The sequence below is a fragment of the Leptonychotes weddellii genome, chromosome 4 (assembly GCF_054177405.1).
Source record: "Leptonychotes weddellii isolate Sample4059 chromosome 4, ASM5417740v2, whole genome shotgun sequence".
Taxonomy (NCBI): Eukaryota; Metazoa; Chordata; class Mammalia; order Carnivora; family Phocidae; genus Leptonychotes; species Leptonychotes weddellii.
Window position 1 is genome coordinate 20305103 of NC_138372.1, and position 13939 is coordinate 20319041.

The following is a 13939-nucleotide window of genomic DNA, read 5'->3' on the forward strand; positions in this document are numbered from 1 at the left end:
AGAGAACGAGCAGGAGCACAAGCAGGGGGAGTGGCAGGCAGAGGGAGAAGCAGGCTCCCCACTGAGCGAGGAGCCCGATGTGAGACTCCATCCTAGGACCCTGGGATCATGACCTGAGCCGAAGGCAGATACTTAACTGAGTGAGCCACCCAGGAATCCCTGTGGAAAAACTTAATACAGTGTCTTACACATTGTCAAAATTCAGTAAATGTTAGCTAATATTAAAGTGCCAGAATAATTTGTGTTTCTTCCTACTATACATCCCATGGTTATTTGAGGGACTTGCTAACGCTACATTTTACAGGCTGCCTTAGCTTATTAACGTGAATATCTGATGTTGGCCTTGAGTTAGTAGTACCCTGAGTTATGTTAGTCTGAATTAGGAGAATCCAGATATCTTCAAAATCAGATATTTAAAAAATTTATAAATATGTGAAACAATGTCACTTTTTTTTTTTTTACTACATTTTGGGAAAATATTGTTATTTTTCACACAAAAAAGTTATGAATGTTAAAATATGAGCTTATTGTTACTCTTTAAAGATTTAGTAAGTATTTAAAAATTGCCTTAGTTTTAATTTCTAATGTAGTAAGTATTGATAGATATAACCCACATAAAGAAAAGTTCTTTGGAGACCTCAATAATTGTTAAGAGAGGGAAGGGATCCTAAGGTCAAAAAGTTTGATAACCACTGAGCTAGGCAGTGAGATAGAAGAATGGGCTGTGGAATCAGCCTGTTATATTTTGAATTCAGACTCCATTCCTTATTAACTTTTTGACTCTTAGTAAATGACTTAAGCTCTCTAAGCTTCAGTTTTCTCATCTGAAAAATAAGGGTAATGATATGAATTTTGTGATTGTTAAAAATGTGAAGCGCATTGCATGGTGACTAGTATATAGTGAGAGTATTTGCTAGAATAATAATTCTTAACCCCATTTTACAAGTGATGGATGTGAATCTGGGTTTAGAGAACTACTCTTTGGAACTTAACAGAATTTAAACCCAAATAAGTGAAATGATCTCAAAAGACAGGTGGATATGGTCCTTTGATGTTCTTTTAGGTATATGGATAGAAATTAAGCAATAATGGATCTCCATGACTAGAAAATGTAGAGGTCTGACATCTTGGAATTTACTTGCTCCTTTTTGGAAAGATTGGCACCATTTACAAACAGAAAGCGAAATGGAAAATTTAATTATGTCCAACAACATGGCATTTTAACTAATCCAGAGAAACTTCTGCTGAGGCAGAAGCATTTTACTATGCATTGAAAAGTACAAGCAAATACCACCCTGTTCTCAGATAAATAGAAGACCGCCTACTTACATGGAACCCTTGGTTGGTGGCCCTTTGCCCAGATAGAGACTTTGAAGTTATAATTAACACTGTAAATTTATACTAGCAAATCAAGCTTTAAAATTAATTGCCCTCCATTGATGGGTAGTAGGAAAGTATGTAAACTTGTCAGTTGTCCCCCACTTAATTATTTGAAATCTCAGTCCTTAATTAGGGGATGTAACAAACATTATTAAGAGGCTGTCACATAACGTTGGAACTCACTGAATGGCTCTGTATCCGGACCCCACTTGCTCAGAATAAATACAGAGAAACTTTGTTTTAACTTCTCTTTTTAATGAGCAAGAGTTAACCAGTGCCAAATGTCTCTGGTTAGATACTTTTGTAAGCTTTCAAGTAGTAAATTATTGGGTGGTACTGAATAAATTCTTAATGGCTTAGGGGTATCTAACGTCTTCCTAGCTAGTTTATTATACTTCAAGAGTCTTCGAAAATCTAGGAGAAACCCTGATCTTTAAAAGTTTAAGTTGAAAATAATTTGAATTTAATTTGTGGTATTAAATTTGTAAAATATATGTGTTGTATTTACATGTACAGTTCTGTGGGTAGTGGGATTATGAGAGATTTTCTCCCCCCCATGTGCTTATACAATGAATGTATGATTTTTATAATCAGAAAAAGCTTCCTGAAACAATTTTTTTTTTTAAAGATTTTATTTATTTGACAGAGAGAAACACAGCGAAAGAGGGAACACAAGCAGGGGGAGTGGGAGAGGGAGAAGCAGGCTTCCCGCCGAGCAGAGAGCCTGATGTGGGGCTCGATCCCAGGACCCTGGGATCATGACCTGAGCCGAAGGCAGACGCTTAACGACTGAGCCACCCAGGCGCCCCTGAAACAATTTTGTTTTGCCATTAGGTAGGGGAGAGCAAGATAGTCATCCATGCAGAGAGGCAGTCTGGCTGGGGATATTGGGGTCTAAGCAGGGTGGTGAGAATATTCATGGGTAGGGGGCCAGCCTGGCGTTAGGAGTCAGAGCTCAAGCAGTACAAAGAGGGTAGTCATGTATGGGCATGTGGTGGTAGTTATCAGAGGCAGAGCAGATTGAGAAGGGCGTCCATGTGGGGGTAAGGCCTGCATTGGGTGGAGGCCTTTGCATGGGGTGGTACCTGATACAGGGTATTGAAGCCTGAGCAGGGTGAAGATGATGTCCATGAAAGGGGTAGCCTAATACCAGGAGTCAGAACTTGAGTGAGGTAAGGAGGGCATCCCTGGGTGGGGAGCAGCCCCACATGGGGGAGTTCAGAGTCCAGTCAAGGTGAGGAAGGTATCCATGTAGGGGAGGAGTCACTGGCAGCGGTGAGAGATTGGTTATATACAAGGTGTTGATCAAATTAGTCAATATATTGATGATGATGGGAGTCAGGTTTCTCACTGTCAGTAAAGGGAGATTCACTTTATGAAGAGGGAGAAACCCTGTGGTATTGCATTGAAACTGGAGGTTTCAATGCTAACTCATGATTTCTAATGATAGCTAGCTAGGTAGATAGATAGGCAGATGTGTAAATAGTCACACACACATACATATATACATGCATACTAACATACTCTAACTCTACATTGTTTGAGAAAGGAGTGCTCAAAAAATGAAAGAAATGATCAGAAGGATACAGAATCCAGCTTGGAGAGGCTCCTACTGACCAAATCTGGGCCAATTTAAGCACTAAAATAAATAAGGAAAATAATTGATTATATTGCATTGAATAAAATGAGAGTCTATGAGTCCATACCGATATAAATGAGTAAATTAGAAATTTGATAAGGAAAAGGATATTCAGAAGGTTTCAAAATACATTCCCACAGGGATGCCTGGGTGGCTCAGTTGGTTAAGCATCTGCCTTTGGCTCAGGTCATGATCCCAGGGTCCTGGGATTGAGTCCCGCATCGGGTTCCCTGCTCTGTGGGGAGTCTCCTTCTCCCTCTGTCTGCTGCTCCCCCTCCTTATGCTCTCCCACTCTTTCTCTCTGACAAATAAATAAATAAAATCTTAAAAAAAGTACATTCCCACAATATGGTTATTAATTACAAAGAGATAAATAGGAATTTCACAGAAGAGAAGGCTGGCAGACATCAGTGATCAAAACGAACATCATCCATGAAGGGACAAATTGAAATTGTGTACCTACCACCTGATAGGATGCAGTGAGAACACGGAGCCACTTCTGTGCATTCCTGTCAAAGATACAAAACCTGAATCAACTCATGGAGAAACATTAGACCCAAATTGAGGTGCATTCTATAGAATAACTGGCTTGTAATTCTCAAAAGGTCAAGATTATGAAAGTCAAAGAAAGATTAAGGAACTGTTCCAGACTGAAGAAGACCAGAGACATGAACTAAATGAAACTCATGATGCTAACTAAACTGGGCCTTTCTACTGTACAGAACATTTTTTAAAAAACTGGCCAAACTTGAGTGGGGTCTGAGGATTAGATAGCAGTAATGTATTAATAATTATTCCCTGCTTTTGATGGTTGCATTGAGGTTATATAGGAGAATGTCCTTGTTCGTAGGAATTACATATTAAAGTGTTGGGAGTGATGGGTCATCAGATTGACAGTTTGCTCTCAGGTGGTTGAGGAAAAAATGATTGGCATTGTAGGTAACTTCTAAGTTTAAGCATGTTTCAAACATCAGCCAAACTTCAAATATAAGTATTATTTTCAACTAACAAGGAAATTCATAGTTTTAAAGTTAAATAAATAAATAAAATCTTTAAAAAAAAATAAAAATAAAGTTAAAGATCTTGGGGCGCCTGGGTGGCTCAGTCGTTAAGCGTCTGCCTTCGGCTCAGGTCATGATCCCAGGGTCCTGGGATCGAGCCCCACATCAGGCTCTCTGCTCGGCGGGAAGCCTGCTTCTCCCTCTCCCACTCCCCCTGCTTGTGTTCCCTCTCTCGCTGTGTCTCTCTCTGTCAAATAAATAAATAAAATCTTTAAAAAAAAATGAAGTTAAAGATCTCATCTTATTACCTGCCCTTAATACAATTTTATCTATCTATTTTTTTTTTTTTAAGATTTTATTTATTTATTTGACAGAGAGAGACAGCGAGAGAGGGAACACAAGCAGGGGGAGTGGGAGAGGGAGAAGCAGGCTCCTGGTTGAGCAGGGAGCCTGATGCGGGACTCGATCCCAGGACCCTGGGATCATGACCTGAGCCGAAGGCAGACGCCCAACCGACTGAGCCACCCAGGCGCCCTCTATCTATCTATTTTTAAAAATATATAGTTATTTAATTAATCTCCACCCAACATGGGGCTTGAACTCACAACTCCAAGATCAAGAGTCACGTACTCTTCCAACTGAGCCAGTCAGGTGCTCCTGCCCTTAATACAATTTTAAAGCATGCTTACTTAGAGAAGCATTTAAATGACATAGTTTGAAACTTAAATCTGTATTTAAATTGACCCCATTAACGTCCCTTAGAATTGGAGGAGTAACTATAGAAAAGATTTTATCACAATTGCCTCATTTATTGTTTTAAAATGTGTCTTCAAGTTCAGGTGATCAAAATTTTTCTCTTTTATGAATTGTGTATAGATGTTCCCTGTAATGTCATCAGAGACTGAAAGTTACAGGGGTGCCTGGGTGGCTCAGTCAGTTGAATGGGTGACCCTTGATTTCAGCTCAGATCATGATCTTGGGATCGTGGGATCAGTCCCCGTGTCGGCTCCGCACTCAGTAGTGAATCTGTTTGGGATTCTCGCCTCTCCTTCTGCCCCTCCCCCATTGCTCACACATACTCTGTCTCTCAAATAAATAAATCTTGAAAAAATTTTAAAAAAGAAACCTAAAGTTGCAATAATAATAAACATATTTTGCAGAGCAGTTTCACAACCATTATCTCATTTTATTCTACATAGTCACATTCATTCATTCAGCAAACATAAAAAGGTCATTGCCTATCCTACTCTCTGGAATTAGGTGTTATCATGGATCTTACTTTATAGTTAGGGGATTGAGGGAGACACCAGGTCACCACTCTTAGGTGCAGGAGGCATGATTCCAGCGTGAGTAATGTGACTTAAAGTCCTGACTAAAGCCTGCTGCCTTAAACTTAAGAGTCAAAACTGCCCATGACTGTGTGATCCCTCAGGGCCTTATTTCTTCATCAGCAAAATCGAAATGTTGGATTCTATAATCTTCAAGCTCCATTCCACCATCAAAATCCTAAAATTGAAGTCATTGATAATAGTAACAACAACGAAAACTATAAAATGATTGGGAGTAACCTTAACTAGAAAAGTATATAACTTTATATGGAAAAAAAACCCTATAAAACTTTCCTGAGATGCTTTAAAAAAAGATTTTATTTATTTGAAAGAGAGAAGGGACAGAGGCAGAGTGAGAATCCCAAGCTGACTCCACGCTGAGTGCAGAACTGGTCACAGGGCTCGATCCCACGACCATGAGATCATGACCTGGGCTGAAACCAAGAATAGGTGGCTCAATCCACTGAGCCACCCAGGTGCCCCATTCCTGAGATGTTTTTAGTGACTAGAATACACAGATTTGCATATGTGTTAATTTCCCCATTCTTTTTTTGTGTGTGTTCAGATCTACTAAATAGAACTCAGGTGTGATGATTTAGTGCTTGTAGAAAAAAAAGTTTATTTGGGGAGGGTTGAGTCATTAACAAATCTGCAGACTGTCTCCAGAAATTTTGGTTGTTTTTCCAAGGAACGCTTTGTTCTTTTTAATGAGAGTAAAGACAGATGGGTTTAGAAGAGACTTTCTTCTGTTAAATGAATAGGCCACTGGGCTGCTTTGCTTAGTTTAAGGCAGTCCTCTGGGAAACAGGCATGTACACCATTTTTCCTTGGGGGTGTGGCAGCATTATTATTAGTATGAAGTTATATCTGATTGGCCTGAATTGTGCAGCATTAGGAGTGATATCTTCAGAGCTCAACATAACAGCTCATGAGTGGGGAAAGTTATAAAGGAGAAGGAAGGATCATCACAGTGAGCATTTAGACAGTGCGACTGATTGTTTTCAAACAAATCTAATTCTAACAAATTCTAACAAATCTAAATATGCCTAGTAATGAAGACATCTTAATAACAGAGAAAGCAGCCCCATTATCTCCATGCTTCTATTAACCAATTTATTTTGTTTAGATTAGTGGGCAGGATACCATCTGTTACCAGAAAATTTCTTTTCATCAAGCTTGCCTCCGTTAAGAGTCTCCAGTTAAGTAACTTCAGCTGCCCACCTGTTTAATTTCCATAATAATTCAGGAGTATGGAAAGAAAAAGGCAGCTAAGAGGATATTGTAAATTGTACCACCCTCAGAGGATTTAATTTGGTCACCTCCTTGGCAAGAAAAATTAGTAGGAGGAGTTTGTGTGTGTTAGAGAAAAAGGCTGAGAGGAGAGGGAGGAGTAGAACTGATGGAGGTGAGGCAGCTATAAGGAAATTGTTTAGCAGGATATTTTTTAAAACCTTTTTTTCCTAATAGTTTTTTGGTGACTTTGTTTTTGTCCAAGATCTCTTTTTACTAAGACATATTTCAATGATTTAGACACAGGTAGTGATAAGAATCCTTTTCCCTAATATTTTACTTTCAGGACTATGAAATATATCCATATACATATTGGTGTGTGTGTGTGTGTATACACATATATATGTGTGTATATATATATACAATATATATACAATATACACATTTGTGTGTTTATATATAAAGTGCAACTAATATACAAATGTTATTATTGTAGAAGATGGCATTGTGATGCTGAACTTCTAATTTTTATTTTGCCAAAGATCCATGACTCCAGCTCAAGCTGACCTGGAATTTCTTGAGAATGCCAAAAAGTTGTCTATGTATGGTGTTGACCTTCATAAAGCAAAGGTAATGAATGATATATTTGGCCTTTATTAATATACATGTATCAGAACTGGGTCATATAATACTTGTTGCCAGCTTTTATCTGGGGTATTATAAAACATTCAAAAGAGATAGTTCTTGGTAGAATTTGAAGTGTTTAATTTGAATTGCCCCTTTGCAGTTCCACTGTCAGAATGAAATTTCACATTGAAGCCCCTGTAAGGATCAAAGATATTTCACCTAGAGTGGAAGAAGTGATATTTTCCTAAAATGCAGATGCATTTGAAACTATAAAGTGGCAGCAAGGCATGTTTCACAACCAGCGTCACCTACATCAGAATCACTGGGGCATTTATTAGATATGCAGATTCTCAAGATCCTCCCAGATTTACTGAATTACTTTGGACAAGACACTAGAGCTCTAATTTGAATGAACATGTAAATTACTCTCATTCACACCTGAATCTGAGAACCATTGGCCTAAGGTAGTGGTTCTCAAAGTGTGGTCTCCTAATCAGCGTTTAGCATCATCCAGGAACTTGTTAGAAATGCACGTTTCCAGCCCCATCCCAGACTTACTGAATCAGAAATGCTGCAGGTGGAGCCCAGCAATCTAATTTCACAAGCTCTCCAGGTGATTCTAATGCACATGGGATGAACCACAGTGGCTCATTTGGAAACTACTGGGTCAGGGAATTGGAAACTTAAGCTTTAATCCTAGTTCTGCCTAATACAACCTAACAGGATAAACTTAAGGGAAATTGCTTGACTTCTCTCATCTTCACCTACTGAAGTGGCTGGGGGTAGCAAGGGGGTGTGTGTGAGGAGTTTGTGAGGGAATGGGCTCAAGGGATGATGTGAGGTTCATGGGTGTATGATGAGGGGACTCAAAACCATGTCCAGTGAGAAAGCAGAGGAATAGGGATACTTAGCCCCTAGAAGAGAAAGTTTAGGGAAGACATAAAACCTGTCTTTGTGTATTTGAAGGATTGCTGTGTGAAGTAGAGATTTTACTATGGTTCCAGGTATAAAGCTAGAGCTAGTAAAATGGAAATTACAGGCAAATACCATTCAGCATAGTTTGACAAATTGTGAACAGTCAGAGCTTCACTAAGATGGAATGGGCCCCTAGCTACCATAGTAATTATTTCGTGCCTACAGCATGAAAGGTCCTGTTAGTCCAGTCACACACTAGATGTTTTAATGTCCTTTTTTCTAAATTCCCACCAAGCAGTTATTCTACCTGGAATAACTCCGTGACAGAATGCTCACTACCTTCTATTCCAAGATAGGTAAAATAATTGCTTGGTAGGAATTTAGAAAAAAGGACATTCAAACATCTGTTGTGTGATTGGACTAACAGAAACTTTCATGCTTCTCCCACCCTGAATAGCTGATATCTGAAGATTCTTCCTTCTTTAGATTCTGTTAAATCTAATAAAATTTCATTGCATGTTAGTGGTTTTTCTTAAAATGTTGCTCTGGATTGTTTTGGCCTGGGTGCTTCTGTGAATCTCTAAAGTAGATGATAGAAAGATCAGACCAGAAATTGTTCGGTTTTGCTTCTCAGTTCCTGCTGTAGGCTGATGTCGATGCAGTAATTATCAGGAATAGATGAAGAAGTCAAGCAGTATATTCCTTTCCCAAATGTTGTAAAGCAAATTGTTTCTCCAAAACATATAATTAAGAGAGAGAGAAAGCCACAGGTTTTAAGAATTTAAGAGGGCATCTTCTGGGAAATTCTCAGTTATATAGTCATTGAGTTAGAGCTGTTAATAATTTTTACCTCTCAGTTGTGTTTGTACATAACACATATAAGCACTAACATGTTTCTCTATACTCAATTTGGGAAAAGGAATAGTCAAGAAACATTTAACTCTGTGTTTTGATTACCTATCTACATAGTCATTGGTAGAGATTTACTCAGGTGAAATTTATTTTCCTTATTTGCAGACACAGATGATTAATATTATATATTTAATTTTTAAAAATTACTAAGGAGGTATAGAAATGTGGCTTCATCTTGCTGTTCCTTCTTGACTTTGGGATAATATTTATAATTTAATATACTTAACATCAATAATTACAAGACTCTGAGATTCTCTCATACTGAGTTTAGACAGGAATAGAGTCAACTCCTTTACTTACGAATTTTGGATGAATGACCACATTATCATAAAAAAATATAATTGTGCATGTATATTTGGTAGTAGACATACTCCTCAGCCCTAGCCTCCAGAAGTCATGTGGCCTACAGACTTAAAGCTACATGTGTAGGACATAGGTAGCTACTATAGCCACCATAGTAATTATTTACTGATTATGGTAGTGACAGATTTGAATATTTAGAATGAGAACATGAACGTTTACCCTAGAATTTTCATATACAGACAGGCATGATAAAAGCAGATGAGTGTCTCTTTTTGGATTATTATTTTTTTTTTTTAAAGATTTTTATTTATTTATTCATGAGAGACAGAGAGAGAGAGAGGCAGAGGGAGAAGCAGGCTCCCAAGGAGCAGAGAGCCCGATGCGGGACTCGATCCCAGGACTCTGGGATCATGACCTGAGCCGAAGGCAGACGCTTAACCATCTGAGCCACCCAGGCGCCCCTCTTTTTGGATTATTAAGGAACACCTTTTTGGAGAATACAGAGGCTCAGTTTTATGGGAGAAGTGCAAGCCCAGTGACATTTCACGGTGGCTTTGAGGGGTGGCTGTGGTGGCTTCATGGCTCCTTCTAGGAGTTAGTTCCTTCAGTGGGTAAGATGTGTACGTCCATGTTTCTTGGACAAGAAAAGAGCAGGTGTTCACTCACAGTGGTATGGTAACATTTTTACATGGACTCAATAGTCCCATGGATTATGATTGTAAGGTCAAGCTTTACTTTTTAATGTATGCTTTGTTAAGTGTTTTTGGTTATTGATATCTTCAGATTATCAAATAATAGTCAACCATGTGTTGAGCACTTTGCTGAAGACTGAACTGCTAACACTTTTCTTTTTCAGGACTTGGAAGGAGTGGATATCATCCTAGGTGTCTGCTCTAGTGGCCTTCTGGTTTATAAAGATAAGCTGAGAATTAACCGCTTTCCTTGGCCCAAAGTGTTGAAGATTTCTTACAAACGTAGCAGCTTTTTCATCAAGATCCGTCCTGGAGAGGTACAGCATTCATGCTTCTTTCCTTCTGAATCAAGCATGGACCGTGTTGAAAACATCTCTTCATTCTTGCTTTTCTTATTATGTCATCTAAGACATCTCTCTGTAGCTAACTGTTCAGGAACTGGTAATTCTGTTTTCTAAATTAATCTGCCCCATAATGCTTCTTGTCTTCCTTACTACTGATCTTCTGGACATTTCTCTGTATGTAAGTAAATATATCATGGCCAAAAGTGAATCTTGGATTGATAAACTTGTTCCTTGTTTATTTCCGGTAAAATCCTTGATGGGAAAATATTTATAAATATTTATAAATTAAGTAGCAGGAGATTTTGAAATTGTGGGGTTAAGATACTCATGTTTTGCACCACCAACACCTTACCTCATGTAATTAAGATTTATTTGTATGTGTAGCTCCTAGTGGTTGCTAAGAATGTATTCTAGGTCAAGTTCTAGATTTTTAATAGAGTTGGTTGTTCAACTCATCCAGACGACTCAGTTATTAGTTGGTGTTCAAGATTTAGGATATACTAATGCTGACCAAACTTAACTTTTACATTTAGGAGCCATCATGGCACAGCAGAAAATTATTTAAGTAGGAATTTAAAAAAGTTCTAGCTCCTACTCTGCCCCTGCCGCTACTAAGCAGAATACCCAGTACAAATCGAGGGCTCAGCTTCCTTATCATTCGAGTGGGATAATACCTTCTCTGTCACAGTTGATTTGAAGATCAAATGAGATGACAGCTGTAAAAGCTCTAAACGAGAAAGTAATGCACTAATGTATATGGCTTTTTTTGTGTGTGTATCACCATCTGCTGGTGGAAAATGGCTTGTTATTTTAGCGTGGAAATACTGGATGTGCAGCCTTAAAAATCTTGGTTAGGTCCAATGAAACATTTATTTAATACCATCATTATTTACCTGTGCCTAGCAAAGAGGAGTCAATGTCTTCCCTCAAAAGTTTCAAATCTAAGAGGCATTCAGTCACCAAATATTTATTGATTGAGGGCTTGCTTTGTGCCAGGCACTATTCTTGGGTCTAGGAATATAATAGTGAATAAAAGAGTCCATCCCTAACCAATCTTACATTTTAATGTGGGAAGGCAGAAAATTTATACACACACACACAAATAAATAGGATAAAGGAAGTCCTTGGGTCTTTTGAAAGTCAACTATATGATACATATTAAAACATAGAATTCTTTTTTTTTTTTTTTTAAGATTTTATTTAATTATTTGACAGAGAGAGAGATAGTGAGAGCAGGAACACAAGCAGGGGGAGTGGGAGAGGGAGAAGCAGGCTTCCCGCCTGACCAGGGAGCCCGATGTGGGGCTCAATCCCAGGACCCTGGGATCATGACCTGAGCCGAAGGCAGACGCTTCACGACTGAGCCACCCAGGCGCCCCTAAAACATAGAATTCTTATTGAAGAAAGCAATTAGGAACAACAAAAGGATTTTGAGATGTGAAGTGTTACGTCTACAGAGGATGATATAGCAGTAGCATGTAGTAGAAACCATGAAAATCTGGTTCTGCCCCTTGATAGCTATGAGACTGAGCAAATAACTTCTCTGATCTTAGTTTCTTCATGTGTAAAAATATAGATGATACTATCTAATCATAGTATTATTGGCAATAGTAGGCACTAAATATAAATGTCAGTTTCTTTTCTATCTTATATGCTTAAGGTAGAAACAAAGAGGCAAAAGACTAGCAGGACAGTGTTTCTCGTATCCTTGGCAGGTTATGATTTGCTTCAGTCAAAGAGGTCTCCAGATAAATAATGGTCAGTCAAGGGAAGAAAAGAGAAAACATTTAATAATTCGGGAATCTAGTTTGAGCCAAAATCTTTAGCTCCCATTACTAAAAACAATTGCATAATAATATTGATTGATTGGAGGAATCATGTTTTCCCCTTCCCTGATCATATTGTAGTCAAGTATCCCAAATGTAGACAGTAACCAAGGAAGAGTAATGTCCGGACAGTCAAAAGGTCACTTAATTATGTCTCAGAAAAATGTACAGTGTCTGAAGGGGGGAGTGGGTTCTGAACAAAATAAAATGCATGAATAATATAAAATGCATTCCCTGGCTTCTCTGCTGTGGAAAAAGCCACCTTAAGTGAGTAGATCTCTTCTGGTAAGTAGGAAAAAATTTCAAATGAAAATTTTCAATTTCAACTGAAAAATTTCAATTTCTTAGACTGGTAGTAACATTCTTTTCATTTATAATGTCCTCTTCTGTAACACCATATTTCTCTGGTACTGGATCACTTTAGTCAAATAATCATGTTTCATGTTTATTCGCATTTTTATAGCAAGAACAATATGAGAGTACCATTGGATTCAAACTTCCCAGTTACCGAGCAGCTAAGAAATTATGGAAAGTCTGTGTAGAGCATCACACGTTTTTCAGGTATTGTTCTCACTTAAGTATTTTTCAAGGATAAATTATTTATGCATGTTTCTATTTTAAACCTGCTATTGAAATTCCCTCCTTTGTATGGCTGGCATTCTTTTATTTAGCCCAGGTGAGATCATCTTAAGCAAGACAAAATAAATCCAGTTCTCCTCCCTTGGGTTGAAAAATATTCCTTAACATTCCCAGAGCACCTTTCTGTGTGTGGTAGAAGGAGAATAGAAGGGAGGAAAAGGAATCTGTGTTTACTAGGGGCTCTGTGATCATCCTAACTGGAGCTAAAATTAGTCTGTGAGGGGGAAATACCCTGACTTACCTCCACATGGAATTTCTTAAAGCATTGCTTACCTACTTTCTGTGGGGCTGTTAGATTAGAAGGTGAAAGGTAGGAAGCTGATCGTTATCTAGGCTCTAATCAACCCCCGAAAAGAGGCACAGAGAGCCATCTTTGAAGCCCAATTGTATCAGATAATCAGAAAATAGGAGGAAGTTTCATCTGCTCAGCTTTTCAAGAGGCCACATCATTAATCCTTTGTATTCATTTACCAAACATTTTTTTAGTGCTTACCCTTTGTGTACGCACTGTAGTAGGCATTGAGAGTATACCACAAGATAGTTCTAGTCCCTGTCCTGAGGGAATAATCAATCTAGCAGAGAAGACAGACTTTACACAAGTAATCACCGGCACTGAAAGGAGAACCAGCTAGTTGCTGTCAGCTTGCCTTTTAAAGAAAATTTTCTTTATTATTGTAAATTGCATACATGGTCATAGTAAAGAAAGTAGTATAATGAACTACCCTTGTACCTACACCCACCTTCAATATTATCACCCCGAGGCCAGTCTTGTTTCGTCTATATCCTTACCCATTACTTCCCACTCCTTCCCAGAGTATTTTGAAGCAAATCCCAGATCTCATGCTATGTCATTTATAAATAAACTTGACTCTTTATGAATGGCTCTCAAGAGAGATGACCATAATATCTTTTATTTCTATTTGTGTTTTCATATCACACTTAGCACGATAGCACAGGAGACAGGAAGAAAACTCAGGGAAAAGAACATTTTAATTCTCATTTCAGGGCGCCTGGGTGGCTCAGTCGGTTAAGTGACTGCATTTGGCTCAGGTCATGATCCCAGGATCCTGGGATCGAGTCCCATAATGGGCTCCCTGCTCTGC

At 38.4% G+C, this 13939-nt stretch overlaps 1 protein-coding gene across 19 annotated transcripts in view; it reads left to right on the forward strand.

Moving 5' to 3' along the window:
* Nucleotides 1–13939, forward strand: part of EPB41 (erythrocyte membrane protein band 4.1) — a 192805-nt gene that overhangs the window by 121923 nt on the left and 56943 nt on the right. For all 19 annotated transcript variants that reach the window (XM_081817911.1, XM_081817904.1, XM_081817898.1 and 16 more), the window contains exons 8-10: nt 7121–7208; nt 10192–10344; nt 12661–12758. In XM_081817911.1, the coding sequence (XP_081674037.1) occupies nt 7121–7208; nt 10192–10344; nt 12661–12758 (339 nt within the window). The remainder of the gene's footprint in view (nt 1–7120; nt 7209–10191; nt 10345–12660; nt 12759–13939) is intronic.